This window comes from Vombatus ursinus, unplaced genomic scaffold, assembly GCF_900497805.2.
Source record: "Vombatus ursinus unplaced genomic scaffold, bare-nosed wombat genome assembly UNPS02014861.1, whole genome shotgun sequence".
NCBI lineage: Eukaryota > Metazoa > Chordata > Mammalia > Diprotodontia > Vombatidae > Vombatus > Vombatus ursinus.
The window spans coordinates 7,442,619-7,460,830 of NW_020954639.1; the positions used below are offsets into that span (position 1 = coordinate 7,442,619).

The 18,212-nt window shown below is 34.5% G+C and overlaps 1 protein-coding gene across 1 annotated transcript in view; it reads left to right on the plus strand.

Annotated features, from left to right (window-relative positions):
* CUL2 (cullin 2) overlaps positions 1-17,507 on the plus strand; it is a 117,423-nt gene extending 99,916 nt beyond the window's left edge. The window contains exons 16-21 of the mRNA XM_027841617.1: positions 625-702; positions 5,374-5,440; positions 10,715-10,917; positions 13,502-13,603; positions 15,930-16,046; positions 16,913-17,507. Of these exons, the coding sequence (XP_027697418.1) occupies positions 625-702; positions 5,374-5,440; positions 10,715-10,917; positions 13,502-13,603; positions 15,930-16,046; positions 16,913-17,044 (699 nt within the window). The 3' untranslated portion in view covers positions 17,045-17,507. The remainder of the gene's footprint in view (positions 1-624; positions 703-5,373; positions 5,441-10,714; positions 10,918-13,501; positions 13,604-15,929; positions 16,047-16,912) is intronic.
* The last annotated feature ends 705 nt before the right edge of the window (positions 17,508-18,212 follow it).

The window sequence follows — 18,212 nt, forward strand, 5'->3', positions numbered from 1 at the left end:
TCCTTTCTCGTCTAAGTGGTATAAGTAACCGTGTGTGTGTGTGTGTGTGTGTGTGTGTGTGTGTCCAGCCAACCCGATGCTGTTTACTTTTGGGAAAGTGAAGGACATGTTTTTGGATGGGCCAGTATCCTTGAGGATTGAAGTGAATTAGGGGGCTTTCTGTGTTCTTTCCCACAGGAATAGTGATTGGGGGTTTGGGAATAGTGTCCAGTGGTAAAAAGGGAATGGAGGGCTTGGGGAGAAGGGTTTCCTGAATTGTCTGCTCAGTGGACTCTTCACCACTGATAGAATCTGGCAGCAGGCATCTTCGGGTGGGGAATGAGAAGGACTTTTTCATGTCTTGTCATACATCCAAGAGCAGTTGTGGTGCAGAAGACTACATGCATTTAAAATCAACAGTGTATTAGTCTTTTAAATTTATGTGTTCTTTATTTAGAATGTGTTTTGTTGGGACAAATTTTGGCTTTTTACATTATTTGGAAGAAATGCTTTATGATATTAAGTAATATTATAATGTCAGGCTTTGGAAGGGAGACAATTTTGGTTGCAAATTTATCTTTGCATTTACTTTAATGATAGATTACAAACCATTCAACTTTAAAGATGATTTTCCTTTTTCTTCAGGCTGGTGCATGGCCTCTTACTCAGTCTCCTTCCTCTACATTTGCCATCCCTCAGGAACTGGAAAAAAGTGTACAGATGGTACGTTAGCCGGAAACTTGTTAAAAAACTCAGAAAGTTTTAATGATTCCTACCTTTAGAGTTACTGCTCTTTTAATTTACTAGACATACTGTCTTCTGGGAAAAAAAAGATAAATCATAATTACTGTTACAATGAGAGTAAAAAACAGCAGAGAGCTTTTTCTGAGGAATTTCTTTAGTATACATACATTGTAATATCCATGTAACTCTGATTTTTATATCAAAAGTTCTAAAACAAATAAACCAATGGAAATTACTATTCCTCTATGAAATCTTTTTTGTTAGGATATATACCATTTACATTGCACATCAAACATTTAATCTGTTGAATGTAAGAAAATTTCAAAAATTGCAACTCATGTTTGCCTTACCTTCAGTTCAGTTAGATTATCTACACCATTTTAGTGCCTCGTTTTCTCCTATTTTAGGTTATTGTATTTCATATGTTTTAATTTTTGGATAAGTAGATATTGAGAAAGTAAAAAAGTTTTTCTTTTAATAGATTGATCAGAGCTCTTGAAACTGTTAAAATTGTTTTTAAATGCAGTTAAGAAAAGCAACTGAAACTTGGTACCTGAATGATACATCTTGATTCCTTATTTACTTCTGGCATTGAGTGGACCTATTGAACACTCAAAGTATCGGGGAGGATCTGAGCAGTGGGCAGGTTTTGTTAGGGGAGAGGAAGGGCACCGTTCAGTGCTAGCTCCTGTTGGGCCCTCCAGTGCCCTGTGGAAGATGATGAGTTTCCTTCAGGAGACTTTGTGTTATTTTGGGAATCTTTGCAGGTCAGTGAATAATAATGTGCCTTGCTTGGTACTTGTATAAACTCAACGTAACTGAGCAAAGTTATCTTTTGTAGTTGCCTCTCTCAAATAAGCTCATATAAAAATTGTAATACATAAATTTAAGAGCTACCTTTTTGAGGAGAATCTTCAAGCTTCATTGTGTTTTACTCAGGAAATTTTTTTCATTTTTAAAATCATGAAACATTAGAAACAGCAGGTTTTTATACTTTCTATAACCTTTAGTTGGTTGTGTGACTACAGATATGAACTACAGTAGAACATAATTTGTAAAATTCTGACTTTTCCTTCCTTATGTTTTCATTAAGGACACCATCAATGCATGTAGAAACCATTCTCTTAAAAATAATACAAAAAAAAAACCCAGTTGAACATTATTGTGGCTCATTAACTATAGCATAACAGTCAGTTCCCTATGTTCTGATTGAAAGATTAGTTTTAAGTGTACACTTTGTATGGGAAGGTGGTGGAAAATCGTAAAATGCACTAGTGGCTCCCAGTGTCTTCCTCTGCAACCCTAAATTAGACATTGATGAGATTTTGTTATCCTGAAGGCCTAAAATAATTGTTACTGTTCCTATTTCAGTTTCACATGTGGCAATGATATTAAAATCAATACAGAAACAGCTCTTTAACCTTGCACATGGCGTAGTCCAAGCCACTTGTTTCTCTTCCTTCCACCCCTCCCCCGCAACTCTGAGAAAACACGGAGGACTTGTGATCACAGCTGGTCACAGCAACCTCTGCTGTAGGTAGTAGTCATCTGTTGTTTGATGTTTTTTGAGGGGTTTCACGCAACAGCATAGGGGGAGAGTTGCTAGTAATAGCAAATACTTTAGCTGTCATGACTGCTGGGGTGTTAGAAGAGGCTGGACTGAAAAGTCTTCACTTTCTTGTCTATCTTAACTAAAAAAAGATTTTCATCCCTTGATGTTTTGTGTTTCACAGTGAGGTTGGCATCTACTTTTCAGTAGTTCTTTTACTTGCTCTTCTATCAATCCTGTGTGTGTTGTGTCCACCTATATTGTAAGGTCTTTGAGGACAGAGACTTTCTTAGTAGTGTATTTACATCCCTAGTGCCTGATACATTATCTGACACACAATGGTTGCTTAATAAATATTTGTTCATTTAGGTAGAATAGTTCATTGCATATGGTTGGATTCTTTTTTTTTTTTTGAGGAAACTTGTTGACTTACTTCCTTTATAAAAATGGAGTATATCCAAGATTGTGATAAGTTGTACATTCAGCAATGCCATGTGATTTAGAATGTCAGGTGTAAGACAGGGGATTCGAATGTGATATTTTTGATGTTCAAAGGGAAAGGATGCTCCTAATTAAAAATACTAAGAAAAAAATACTACTCCTAAGGGCGTTTGTGGATGCCATTAGAGAAGCTTAAATAGATAGTGACAGTACAGCCAGGTTCTCTTCTTAGAATTGACAAAGGAGAAATAAAGGCAGGAATCTCAAGCCTTCTCATGGACTGAGCCTAGGACTATAGACGTGCCCCAGTTTTATGTTCATCTTCTAAATTTGCAGGGTTTTTTTTCCTTTAAGAATTTATCCCACCATTACTAGATTATAGTTAGAAGTATAAAATTATTCTTCACATAATACCATATTTACTTGCAAATCTATTCCTCATATAATACTATATTTACTTGTAAATCTAGTATTTCATTTTGCAGGGGTTCTTAAACTGGAGTCTGTGAACTTTAAAAAAAAAGTCTTAGTAACTATATTTCAGTGTAATTGGTTTCCTTTTGGATTCCTGTATATTTTGATTCATGCATTTAAAAGATTATTCTGAGAAGAGAGCCATAGGATCCATAGAGATCCAAAGGGGGTTCATGACACAAAAAAGATTATGAACCCCTGCTTTAGAGTTTATCAATTTTCTTGATTTCTGTATCAATGAGTTTTGTTTTTAAACTTGAAAGAAAATTTTAGCATGAAAAAAATGTATTTTTTTCTGTACTATCATTAATGATAATTTATCAGATACCTAGTTTATTAAGAGCACTATGCTAGTTCCAGTGAAACAGTGAGATTATACTGCATGGTAGCTTCAGGAGAGTTATAGTGTACAATTTTAAACCTCCTTTTTCCCATTTAAATAATTTTTGAAGACAATGTTTCAAAATTGTCTTCAGACTTTTGATAAAGAATTCTTTGTTTTGCTAAGATTTTTTTAAACTGTGTTCATTTAAGACATTTAAAGTTTCAAGGTTAAAATGTGTCTATTCACGCTAGAATACAATATAAGTCCTTAGTTGAAGGGTTACAGCTTAACTTCATCAGGACCCTTAGACATTTCATAATGTATCATAGTCAGAGACTTGGGCAATTTTGCAAATGTGTGATCTAGTAGAAAGCTGATTGTATTTGTGGTATCCATTTTTCATTTGTTGTAGAATGGGTAAGCTTGCTGGTTGTTGACTTAGGATAGGAGATGGCGAATGCTGCCTCAGCCATGGGATTGGGGGCCTGCAGGACTTTGGGCTACTCACTTCCATTGTGTGGTTGACTTACTGCTAATCACTTGTCAGTAGCTTATGAGTAAGATTGGAAGGGAAAGCACGCAGTTAGCTGACCTGCCTACCTGTAGCATTTCTCATTTGCAGGAGAAAGTAGATTTTAGCAAAGAGCAGTCTGAGGGGGAATTTGTGAGCTTGGTGTTCTGAATTCTTGGAACAGGCAGTTTATTCGTGTTTCTGTGACGCTTTTTTGAAAGTGCAGATACTTAGCAAACTGTACATAATAGAGATTACCAGGCTTACATATAGGCCTTTTTCTCTTGTACTTTGTATATGGAAATATTCTTTTTTTGGTATTTGTGAAGTTCACAGTAAAGAAATATTTTTGTGTTAATAGTGATGTCTGGATTTGGTTCAAGAGTAAGTATAGGACTGGTATGTTGATTGCATTTATCACATCATTCGTGTTCAAGTAATATTGATTATATCATTGAATGTAATAATAAAATAAGTCATGATTTCATGATTTTCAGTGAAATAGCAAAGATGAAATTTTATTTTCAGAAGTTACTTACATTTCTATTTCATCTGGGTTATTAGGTGCCATCTCATTTTTTAAAACCATACTTGCATGTTTTTTAATTGTCAAGCTGTTTTTAATAAGAAATATTTAAAATGTAACTTTAATTTAAAATCTACATCATCCACTGTTAAAGTTGGTCTTTAACTTTAGGGATCTGTAATTTCATTGATTTGTGTACTTGATCCACGGATGAAGGTGTTGATCTCTCTGTGCCTTAGTAGATAGTTTTTATAAGTTGTCCCCCGTTCCCAAAAAGAGTCATGCCAATCCTTCAACAAAAGACATAGAATCTGTTACCCATACTTATAGTTTTTGTAGCTTGATAAAACATGCCAGAGTTTATACTACATTGATATTGCCTCCAAGAACCCATGATATGGTATTGGAATAGGACTTTATTCAAGGATAAGGTTGGTAATTCAAAATCATTGTAAAGGGAAGTATTCTGAAGCGTTAGTTTCCTTTTAATAGAGATTTACATCAGTACAGTACTGAAAAAAGCTAGGTGTTACCTTACAAGTGATACCAACTGTAGAAATAAATATATGTGATCTTTCTAATTGTATTGATTTGTATGTTATTTCTTTTTTATGCATTTTAAAAGCTGAGCTGTAAACACAAAGTAGTGAGAACTTAATTGCACCAGAAATATTTTAAATTTTTGTTCAGTTTGTAAAAATCATTGACTATTAGTTCTAAATTGAAGGAATAACAAATTTTAAGACACTAATAGAATGAGAATAAACTTATGCCTGTAAATTACAGTCCCTAAAATTCACTTGAAATTTTATTTTGTTTTACAGTTTGAATTATTTTACAGTCAGCATTTCAGTGGAAGGAAGCTTACATGGTTACATTATCTTTGTACAGGTAAAGTACAAATTATTTCTGACATAACAAACTTGCAGAATATCTGAATTGGAAGGGGCCTCAGAGGGCAGTTAGTCGAACCTGTACCTGTGTGTCTGCTACAGCATTCCCAAGTTGTCCTACAAACTTTACTTGAATGCCTTTGAAGATAGGGAGCCTCCTAAGACATCCCATTCTCCTTTTGGATAATTCTGATAAGTTTTTCTTTACTACTAACCAAAATCTGACTCTTTGAAACTTCTACCCCTTGTTCTTATCTCTACTCTCTGGAGCCAAATCAACTAAGTCTTATCCTTTTCCATATAATAGCCCTTCAGATACTTAAAGATAGCTTAGGTTTCCTCTAAGTCTTCTATCTTGGTACTAAAATTGCCACTTCTTTCAGCACTCCCTATTACATTGTGATCTGTAGTCCTCTCACACCCCAGGTCATACTCCTCTGGACAGACTCCCGCTTATCATTATCCATTCCTAAATTCTTCTTACAAACTTTAATATATATGAATGGTTTTTGTCAAGAATTTTTCCTAGATTTTATCTTCAGCCAATTAATTGGCCATGATTTTGGTGTATGTAGAAACTATTCACATTTGTAGAGTGCCATTTTCATATCTGATCATAATATCCAGATTTTTCTTTCAATTTTGTTTTAAAATTTAATTCCTTTCAATGAACAAAAATCTATTTTCTCTCTCACCTCTCCTACTAAACTCTAACAACAAATATTCAGTCAATCAAAACAAATTCCCACATTTTTTAGATCCAGATATTTATACCTCCGTACCTTCAATCCATCATGAAGGGTTTCCCCTTCAATTATATGTCACTTTGTCAGTAGTGAAATTGAAATATAAATATAGTCAACAAGAATTTTAAAAATAACTATCGTGTACCAGGCACTGAGCTAAGCACTAAGGATACAAAGAAAGGCAAAAACCAGCCCCTGCCTTCAAGGAGCTTACAGCCTTTCAGGGATGAGATAGGGACTGTCATCAGTATTGGGAACTCCCCGATAAGGAAACTCTCTCTACCCAAGCAATTTCTTTGCAACTTACAGCCTTAGAGAGTGGCCTAGAGCAGTGATGTCAAACTCAAATTGAAGTGGGATACTAACCCATCATAAGGATCCAGCTATTGATTTAGAAAACCACACGTTAACATTAACTAAATTCTATTGTATTTTTATTTGTTTTGTAAAATGTTTCCCTATTATATTTTAATCGGATTCCAGCCTTATTACAGTCAATGTGTGTTTAACACCAGTGCCTTAAAGTGTTAATGGTTAAGGGATTTTCCCAGGATTACACAGCCAGTATGTGCCAGAGGAAGCACTTGAACCAAGGTTTTCCTGGTTCTGAGGCCAGCTCTGTATATATTGCAGTATGTTACAGTGGGCTCTGTGAAGTGTCACAAGTGCTGATTGGCTTCTTCTCTGCCTTCCTGAAGCCTACAAAAAAGGAGTGCAATATCTGAATTGCCCACCAGGTGGCACCCTCCTTAAATCAACAATGCAAGTATCCACCTTCTATCCTACTAGGCTGCCAGCGGGCATTTGCCAGCTTCCTGATAATCAGCAATTCAAACCCATGCCAGCTGGGTTCAGAGCTACCTAGGAGAAGAAATGGGTATTCAACATATTAAAAATATGGAATATATGTTCAATAGTTGTAAAGCTGTAACTAGCCTTTCCTCTCTGGTCATGTTGACCAAGCTCCCACCTCCTCCTCCCTCCCCCCATACATACTTTGGACTCAGTTACTTAACATATTCTGGCAACATAGATTATTGAACATAGCAGAAGTAGAAGGAAAACAAAATTAAACATTCCTGCATGGAGCCATCCATACCACTTCTTCCTCTTCCTGGTTGCCCTCTCAGATCTTCAGTTGTGGCCAGGGTAGTTCTTTAATGACCTGTGCTTACACATCCTGGAAAGGGAATGAGGATAGCTGTTTGCATCCCAGACCCCAGCCACAGTTAGACTTTGTAACAGGAAAGATTAGGGGGAGATCAGTGAAAGCAAGCAGCCTTTTTGGGCTACTCACCAGCCCTCCTGGATTCATGGTAGCAGCCAGTGGCTGTTACCCTGGCATACATACATGATTTCATTGAATCTTGACCATAACCCTAGGATGTAAGTTTAGCAAGGTTAAAGGCCATGCTAAGGGCCAACCAATGAGTTTCTGAAGCAAGATTCAAACTTAGGTCTTCTAGATTCCGAGTCTATCAGTCTACCCCCTACTCAGTTTACTGCCATTACTCTTACCATATGTTAGCCACGTGTAAAAGTTTTACCTTTTTTTTTTAACCCTAAAAGTGTGTGTGCCATTTCAGCTGTGTATGGTATTGTAATGGCTTGAAAAAGTGATTGCATCTTTCAGAAGTCCTTGGCTGTAGCTTTGGAAATAACAGAAAAGGTTAAGCAACCACATACATTTGTATTAGCATATCATTTACAGCAGTTCCTACTCTCCCTCATTCCTTCTAGCCACCAGTGGCATATATTAATTAATGCATCAATACTAGTAAATATATTGACTATGTGTTTCATGTTTTCGGCTTCCCTCTCAAAACCCTCATCATGAGTTATTTCACCTATTCCTTGGCTTTAGAATGCTGTTAATATTTTAGGTAAAGTACATAGGTGTTCAGTAATTTGAATTGAATTTAGTCTGACAATTATAAATACCAGTATGAATTTGCTAAAATTTACCTGGACAAACTTTGTGTTGCACATAGAATCACATTCTTTAACTGTCTTTTTAAGGAATGAATGCATATCAGTATTATATTTTTATTAGATATAATTACAGAAGGATTATAATCCAGTTAATTACCATTGCACTAAATTTTTCATCATTGATCCTGAAATACCTATTTCCTTGCCTTATTTGTATTGAAGGCATACAGTTTCTTATTTCAATAAAACATATCTTTTATCTAAGAAGTTAGGTGTTCTTGTTTGTGTAACACCTTGTGGAGTAGGCAGAGGACATGATTACTATTCTTATTAAGTGATCATTTAGTTGACATTTCTTGTCTATGATTTTGTTTTATTTTTATTTAATTTTAAACTTCATCATATATTTTTTCTTCATTTTGATACTGGGAACTAAGACATAAAGAACTCGAGTTTCTGGCCTTATGAATTTATATTTTGATTTTTATTTTAATTCAACATTTATTGAACTATAATTATGGACAAGATATTGTACTAAATGCTGTGACAGATACAATAATCTTAGATTTTCTTGTACTAACTCAGTATTTCACATGTTAAAAATCCATGAGGAAACTGTGTGTAAGTTACTTTGTTGTGAAACATCAAAACTTACAATCAAAGAGCAATAAATTTACATGCTTATTTAAGAAGTCACAAGACACATTGCATGCATACATCCTGTAATGATAAAAGCTTAACACAAAGACAAACCTCAGAATAGTAAGTACTTTTATTCATGGATATAGGAACCACTTTAGATAATAACCAACTAGCATCAGTTCAGAATTCATTAGACTTGCTTTTTATGCATAGTGTTGTTTAACTTTGTTTTGTAACATGGTTCTAACCCAGCAATAAATTAACTATTGGTATGTGTTCTGAAAAGCCTTTTCTTAGTTCAGTCTCTAATTTGCTTTTCACTCCCTTGAGTGCAGTATGGTTTGCTCTAACTCAGTTCTCTTTTTAGCACTCAATGAGAAGAAGAAATGCTTCAGTATTCTCATTCTTGTTTTCCATTTGCACTAGGTTTGTTCTTATTATGGACTTTATGGCTTCTAGTTTAAACAGCTTTATTATAAAGGAAACTAGGAGAGAACAACAAACAGTTTTCAGCACAGAGATTGAGAAAAAAATTGTGTTAGGGATCATCCATTAATTTGAAAGGGAAAGATAGAAGGGAGACTATAGACTTCCTCTTCTTTTCCTTTCATCAGACGCCACAGAAGCATAAGCTAGATACATAATATGCATGATGGGGTGGGAGGAGAGTGGGGAAAGGTCCAGACTCATATGCCAGCTTCAGATGGATTCATTGGATGACATTTACTTTGGATAGAGAACCCTAAAATTAGTTCTTGTTTTGAACCACTTGGGGGCACTGCAACAACTTGTAGTTTGCCAGTTTTTAAACCACAGGTGAGAGTGATTGTTGTGACTTTGGTAACAAACTCCTGAGGCTGAATTGGTTCTGAAGTACATGAGGCCATCCTAGGGTCCAGGGACCATTTTTTTTTTTTTTTTTGGATACATGTAATCAGTTGTAGGCTGCCTGTATTATTCAGTGAGTTTGCAGTGAGTCATACAATACAGGCCCAGAATTGACTTTCTGTAGGACCATGGATCTCAGAGATAATCTAGTCCCACTGCCTCATTTTGCAAGTGAAGAAACTGAGGCCATAGATTTGGTGAAATAATTTGCTAAAGGTCACATAGTGTCAAAGTTGGGATTTGTACTTGAGTGCTCTGACTCCAGATCCAGTGATCATTCTGCTCTGTCTTCTCTTGAGAACCCTCTATCTAGGTCACTGGAATTTTGAGGACCAAAATGGTACTTTGACCTTGACTTCAAACATGTAGTCACAGGGCATTGATAGCCCAAGAACCAGTCTGCTTCTGGGGATTGTAGGGGGAAAAGACCTTGTAATATCCTGCCATGTTTATGCATTATCATTATTTATTTTTTTGTATTTGCCAAAATGAAAATTCTCAGATCACATTTTGTTGTAACTTTGTTGTATGATTTTTCCTCCCCCTCAGGGCCCTCCACAAATACCCCTAAGGCCTCTATAATTAGTAGGAGGCTCTCGTGGCCCCAGGCAACCCTCTGAAACTGTAAGTTGCAGAACAGTTGCTGATCTGTATTGGAAGAAGGGGTTTCCCTGTATCTCTTTATATCTATGAAATCATAGATCTGGATCCTACTTATTTTCTCAAAGAAGTAATAATAAGAAAATCATCACAGATTTTGATGAGACGACCCTGAACAATACTTTTGATACTCCAAGGGATAGCATATGTAGATTGTTCATGATAGAAAGCAGACTTTACACGTCACAGGAGGGAAGTGCATGTGTCATTTTAAGTGTATTTTGTGAATTACTTTGAACCACTCTCTTGGAATGTTTGATGGTATCTACTATTTGATAACCCTTGGGGGAAAAAACATTCTGGTGGAACAACTTAGCCGAATCATTATATGAAAACTATAAACTATCACTCAGTTGATTTGGGACCACTTGGTACTTCATAATAGTGATCGTTTTTAATTGCAGGTGAAGTTAAAATGAATTATTTGTCCAAACCCTATGTGGCCATGGTGACAACCTACCAAATGGCAGTACTACTTGCTTTTAACAATAGTGAAACCGTCAGTTTCAAAGAGCTTCATGACATCACACAGATGAATGAAAAGGAATTGGCAAAAACTATCAAATCATTACTTGATGTGAAAATGATTAACCATGATTCAGAAAAGGTATGTAATATGATAATCAAATAATTTATTAATCTAGGTCACATTTGCCATTTATGTCTATCTGGTCTCGTCTTTTAAAAAGCTGGAAAATTTTAATTCTTCAAAGATATAGATGAATTATTATTTTTTCATAATGTTTTCACAGGTTTTATAGCATAAAGCTTTAGTTTTCAAAATGTTGATTAACATTTGTTCATTTCATTAATATGTTCATCTTACTTTGTGTGCCTCTTTATTCTGTTATTTTATTGGTATTGAGTTATAAACTTCATTGATTTGCACATTTTAGGTGCAGACTCTTTGTTTTAGCCAAGACAGTCCATATAGGCATTACTTTTTTGTGGTTAGCACAGTAAAAAGTCAGCAAATCAAAATGTGCAATAACAACAACAACAAAATACAATAGCGAGTAAGAGTGCTGGACTTGGACTCAAGAAGGTGTGAGTTAAAATTCTGGTTCAGATATTTACTAGCTGTGGCAAATCATTTAATCAGCCTCAGTTTCCTCATCTGTAAAATGGGGATAATATTAGCACCTACCTCACAAGGCTGTTATGAGGATCAAATGAGATTATATATATATATAAAGTACATTATAAACCTTGAGGCTTTATATAAATGCTAACTGTTATATTCTGGCTAATTAAATTTTATAGATAATTTAGAGCATGACCAGAAATCTTCTGTACATTTCAAACTTTGTGCACCTCTACTAAAAACTTACTTTTGTACCTCATAATTCATGTCTTATCATAATTTAAATGTCAGAGCAAAGTATGCTATTTAAAGAAATCATATTTGCTGTTTGAAAGAAATTACTTTTATAAGATGAGTAGTCTTTCGCTAATGTAGATTTTCTGTAAGAAAAATTTTTACTTAAGTTCTACATATATGTTTCCTCATGCCACTGAGGTGCCCCAGGGTTCATAAAAACTATGTCATTTGAGCACAAACTCTAGGCATATATTACCATGCTGCAATGATCTTGATATTGGACCAAAATCAAAGACCATACAGGTTTTGACCAAAGACCTTCCTAGATAAGTTTGGAGAGACTTATCATTTGAAAGTTGGCCAACAGATGATAAATTTGAGGGCACAGCTACTTGCAAAAACCATTTCCAAACCATTGCAATTTATATGTGAAGTAGAAGTACCCACACTGTTCTATGATAAATTGACTTTATAGGCCTATTTTAATTTGTATTTCTATTTGTATTTTGTCATATGTTATATGGCAAAGGAAAAAGATGGAGGTGAACTAGTATGTTCAAATAACTTGTAAGAAACTTAAATTGATTGTATAGCCTGACACACTTTTCCCTCTCAAAAGGTAAGTTCTAAGTGTAGTATGATTGTGTCTCATAGCTTGGGGAGAAATGTGATACAAGTGCTCCATTTTTATGACAAAATTAAAAACTGAAAAATTAACTTTTCCCCTTGATGCATTTTACTGAGGTCCAGAATACTGTAATGACAGTTTGTATCAGATAGTTATGCATATCTATATAGTACACATTCTGTAATTAGAATTTTATTTGCCGTAATCAGGCTGGAAGGTGACACTTCACAACTTCAACGCAATGTCAACTATTCTACACTATTTGAAATAAAATTAATGTGAGTTGTTTCTTTTAAAATGTTCCATTATTGTTGCTGCCTTGGAATAGTATGTAAATATAGATTTTTGTTTGCATATTAAGCATTTAAATATGATTCCAACAGTAGCTTGGAAGCACTTCTAGACTCTTAATGAGAAAATTCCATCTGCTAATACTTGTTTTCTATTTTGGCAAAAGTTTTGCTACATCAGCTTGCCTTTCTTGGACTTTAAAGGGCAATTGGCATTCTCAAGTTGGTTTAATGACTTTCATCTGAGAAGAGATGGTTTGTGCTTAAGCTGTTGAAAAAATGTGATGGCTGTCCCCAATGAAAGGGACAGAGCATGAAGGAAAAATTCATGATGGGAAGAACTAAAGTAGAATGTGGTATTAAGTGTTTATGGGAGTATTAGTGTACCCATATAGTGGTGATTATTATTTATAGATATTTCCTTATTGTAATTATTATTTAACATTTATTATTAAATAATATATTATATTATATATTAAATAATATATTATATTATATATAATATTAAATAACATTATTTAACATTTTTATGCAGCATTCAGAATGGTTGTGAAAATAAAGTTTAGATCTTTGGTATTTAATGGTTTATGTGTATCAAGTGTCTGAAAATATCTCCTACCTAAAATTCAGTAAAATTCAGTAAAAATAAAATGAGAGAATCAGCTGAGGAGAAAATGAGTTTTAAGTTAAGTCATTAAGGTATCTTGGAATGTTAGTTTTAATTTTTTTTTTAAAATGAGTTTTATTTTCCAGACCTCTTAAATTGACATGTAAGCACAAGAAAGAATAAAAGAAATAGTTTGTTAAGTTAAATAAGCTAAATAGAATTGATAACTGGAAGACTTAAATAAATGTTGTTTGGTGCTTAGTTATCATGCTTAATTTTTATGATTTTTTACCCTGATTGTTATATGGTGATATTATTTATAAACTGTCTTCTTTCTAAATACAGGAAGAGATAGATGCAGACTCTACTTTTTCATTAAATATGAACTTCAGCAGTAAAAGAACAAAATTTAAAATTACCACGTCAATGCAAAAAGACACACCACAGGCAAGTGTTTTTTAACTTTTCTCAGCTAGTCTATTAATGTTGGCTTTCACAAATGAAAACACAAATCATAATGCATAACCTTTTTTATTTATACTCTAAAATTGATATGTTAAGCACATCTTTTCTGTATAATTTAACATTATTAGCCTTATAATTTAAGCTACAAGTGAGATTCAACTGTCTCTTTTGGTAATAAATAGCTAGTTTTTTGTCACATTAAGTTTAAAAAGTGTTTGTCCTATACATTCTCCCAAGAAATTTTTGATTTTTGGAGGAATAATTTCATAATTCATCTTCTTTATCTCTTAATCCACGTGTAATTTTATTACTCAGTTCTTTCCAAAAAGAGTTGCCACCTTTTATATTATATTTAATATCTATTATATTATTTTATTTATATTATAAAAATGCTCTTTAATCTCTAGTAGCTACTTTTTGCTTTAGATAAAAGCATTTTCTTGAATTGCCATGTGTAAAAATCTTATTTTTTAGGTCCTGAAGACTTTAAAGATTACATTTTTTTTTCATCCCAGTGATTCATGACATGTAGCTCATGAGCAAGATGTTGATATCTAAACTGTTCAGAAAGCTCATGAGATCTAGGGAGCTTGTCATTACCACTTCTCCTGCAGTCAGCATGTCATCATACCTCATGTGGCTACAAGGAAATGGAATTCCATTGTTATAGATGAGTGCTTCTCAAAATCAAGGTCTTGCTTTTGGATTGTGATGGAACTGTCAGAAGGTCTTAGAGTCAGACCCTTGTGACTGACTCAACCAGGTGGTGCGGTAGATATAGCACTGACGCTGGAGTCAGGAAAATCTGAGTTTAAATCCTGCCTCTGACACTGGCTGTGTGACCCTAGGCAAGTCACCCAACCCTTTTTCAGCCTCAGTGTCCTTATTTTGAATAGAGATAGTAATGCAACCTACTAACAAGATAGAGGGAGACATATGATCACACTGCCTACCTCCCAGGGTTTTTGTGAGGACAAAATGAGATAATATTTGTAGTGCACTTTGCAAACCTTAAGCACTATGTAAATGCTAGTTATTATTATTATTAACAACAACAATAATAGTGGACTACTGCTTGGAGCCCTTCTTAAGCCCCCCCCCCCCCCCCCCCGTTAGAATGTGAATTCCTTGAGGGTAGGAACTGTTTTTGCCTTTCTTTGAAGTGCTTAGCACAGTGCCTGGCACATAGTAAGCACTTAATAAATGCTTGTTGACTTAATCCTTTCCTATCTTCATGAACCACAACATGCCCTACTTTGAGAGAGAGTTGCAAAAGAGGTGTGTGTGTTGTGGTGTTCAGATGCTTTGTCCATTTTAGTGGGAAAAGGGAGAATGGGGTGTAAGGAGCATCTTTTAGAGCTATACCCATCTCTACGTACATTCAGCCTCAACCCTAGTTCAGGACCTCTCACCTCTCACTAGGACTATTCTGTCAGCTCTTGATCTGTCACCCTTTTTCCACACGCTTCTCTCTCCAGTCTTTCCTCCGTGTAGCTATCAAATTGATATTCCTAAAATATGGATTGTACATTCTCCCTTCACTCAGTGATCTTCAAGGTTCTTTATTGCCTCTGGGATAAAATACAGTCTCCTTAGCCTGACATTTAAAGCCCTCCACAAAGATTCCCACCTGTGTTTCCATTCTTATTTCATATTAGCCCCTTTCCTGTACTCGCCATTATAGTCGAGCTGCCCTGTTAGCTATTCTTCCTAACATTCCATCACTCACCTCTGTACCTGTCTATAAGTGATCTTCCTTATCCAAAAACAATCCCTTTTCATCTCTATCTTACAGAATCTCTATTCATTCAAAGAAGAATTTAGGTTTCATATGAGCTCTTTCCTAATCTCTTACTACTTACTCACTACCTCCATTATTAACACTTTTTCTCTTGAAATTATTTTGGATTTACTTGTTTATGTACAGGTTGTATCCCTCAAGTTGAATGTAAGCTCCCTGAGGTCCGGAACTATTTCGTTTTCATCACTGTATCTCCAGTGTAGTACCTGTCACATAGTATGTGCTTGATCAATGTTTGTTGAATTAAATTAAATTAAATTGAATGGGTCTACCATCATGAAGTTGGAAAATTATTTTTCCGAGTGATAAAATACAGATATTATCTATAGGCAGTATTTTTTATAACCAGAGAATATGGCATTGGCAATTTGTGGAGGCACATAGTAACTATTCAATAATTATTATTCATTAATTTAAATTTTGAGCTTTGAATTACAATTCAATATATGTTAGAGTATTTACTGACTTTACATCTATTATCAACTTTTTTTTCCCCTGATGACATAGGAGATGGAGCAGACGAGAAGTGCTGTAGATGAAGACAGGAAAATGTACCTCCAGGCTGCTATCGTTCGCATCATGAAAGCTCGAAAAGTGTTGCGGCATAATGCTCTTATTCAGGAGGTAAAGAAAAATGGAAGTGTGTAATATAAGAGTGTTGTAATATGCTAAATTCATTTTCAGTAATTTCTTGACTACAATGTCATGTGACTGAATCAATTAAGTTTTCTTCTTTAAAATATTATTTGTCTTTGTAGTGTCTTATTAGCATCTTAATGAGAATAATCCTTTTTGTTCACATATATTCACAAATGCTTATACTGAATAGTCAAGATTACTATACCAATGGTCCTTGATCTCACCAAATTATATTGCCTTTTTGTCTGATTAATTATTTAAGGAGGGTTAACCCCCTAAAGCACATTATACTAGGCCAAGTGCCAGATTTTTGTGATGGTCATTAATGATTTTTTTAATCCCACTTATCTCTTCCATCTAATACATCTTTTCAGTAGGTCTCTCTATTTCTTAACATCAAAATAACAAAATACTGCATTCATAATCATTTTGGTCTTATATGAAATTTAATTTAGAATAAATTTCACATTCATTTAAATATCTGCCTAGGTGTTAGTGATTTTCTTAATTGGGGTCTCAGAGTCAGTATGACTGAACTCATAACTATTTGTCTAAAATTAACACCCTAAACATGAAGAGGTGGGAACCAGATAGAAGATAGGACTACTCACTCCCGTTATATTGCCTCCTAAACTTAAAACAAGCTGGTTACTTATGTAACAAGGTGTAAAAAATTGGTTTAACTTTGTGCTATTCGTTTCTGAGGTGGATAGAAACAATGATTATTTGAAAATAAAGTGAGATTTTTGATCAGAAGCTGAGATTTTAACAAAATAAATTTTAAAAATTTGAGACACTGTATGTTAATATGGCTAATTACTTAACTTTAAATCTCTTTTTTTCTTCAATAGGTTATTAGTCAGTCAAGAGCTCGGTTTAACCCAAGCATTAGCATGATCAAGAAGTGCATTGAAGTTCTGATAGACAAACAGTACATTGAAAGAAGCCAAGCATCAGCAGATGAATATAGCTATGTGGCGTGATGATGCCAGCTGCCCTGCAGGTGTGCTTTTAAGAAGATCATAACAGTCACTATTTGGTGTGTTCCTGTGGGAAGAAGCAGGCTTGTGCCTCCATAGTTGGTCACTTGGCAGCCCCTGTTTTTCTGCTGTTTACAACATCACCAGTGCCACGTCATGAGCGTCAATGAAAATGCCTATAGATATTTCAAGCTCATGTCATTATGACATTTCTTAAAACTTTACTAAATGAATGAGTGAAGTATTGCTGAAATGTGGAAATTTGGTTGGGTACCATGCTTTTTTTTCTCCCTCACGTTTGCAGTTGATGTGTTTTTTTTAATGTATCTTAAAGGACATAAAGTAAAAACCTAAATATTGTAATATGACAGATAACCTAATAATTGTATCTACCTTAAAATGACAAACATGATATTGCTGCTTGTCGAATAAAAAAATAAAGAAATGGAATGCCTTTTTAGGTTGATGACTGCCAGGTTGATTATGGATTAATATAGAAATGCCCATGGTTCTTCAGAGTGTTTAATACAGCATCATTATATTTAAATCATTTAGTTCACCTCTACTATATGTTCAGACTGTATCATAAAAAGAAATCCCAGATTTCCAATTCATCGGTGTTGAGGCATATGTTTTGTTTTAATTGATTAGAACACTTATGAAAAGCATTTGATGAAGTTAATTATATTAATAAATATATAAATATATGTATTATATATATATATATATATACACATACATATGTAAAATATTTTAAAAATCAAAACTAGGCAGCTCTGAATTAAGGGGCCATAATGTCCTCAGGAGGGTCTGGTGATGTCTGCAATCACAGAACCAAAGTTTGAGTGGTTTAAGTGCTCACTACAATGTGGCAGACAGATTCCATTTGTTCAAGCAATTTTGTGTTCATAACGATCAATATTAATCTAAATCCATACCTTTATTCTGCTTTCCTTTTTCCCTTCTATTCTCCTCAACTGCTGAATGTTCTTACAACCTACATTTTCCTTTTTCCTTTGCCAACACTTCAGTGGCATAAGTTCAGTCTCATATTTCATGGGTGTGTTCAGAATACGTGACATACAGAGCCTTTTCATTTTCCAGTATGCTGCGTCATGTTTTAATACCAGATACCACTTCTATGTCAAGACATGAATTTCAGTCTTCCTGC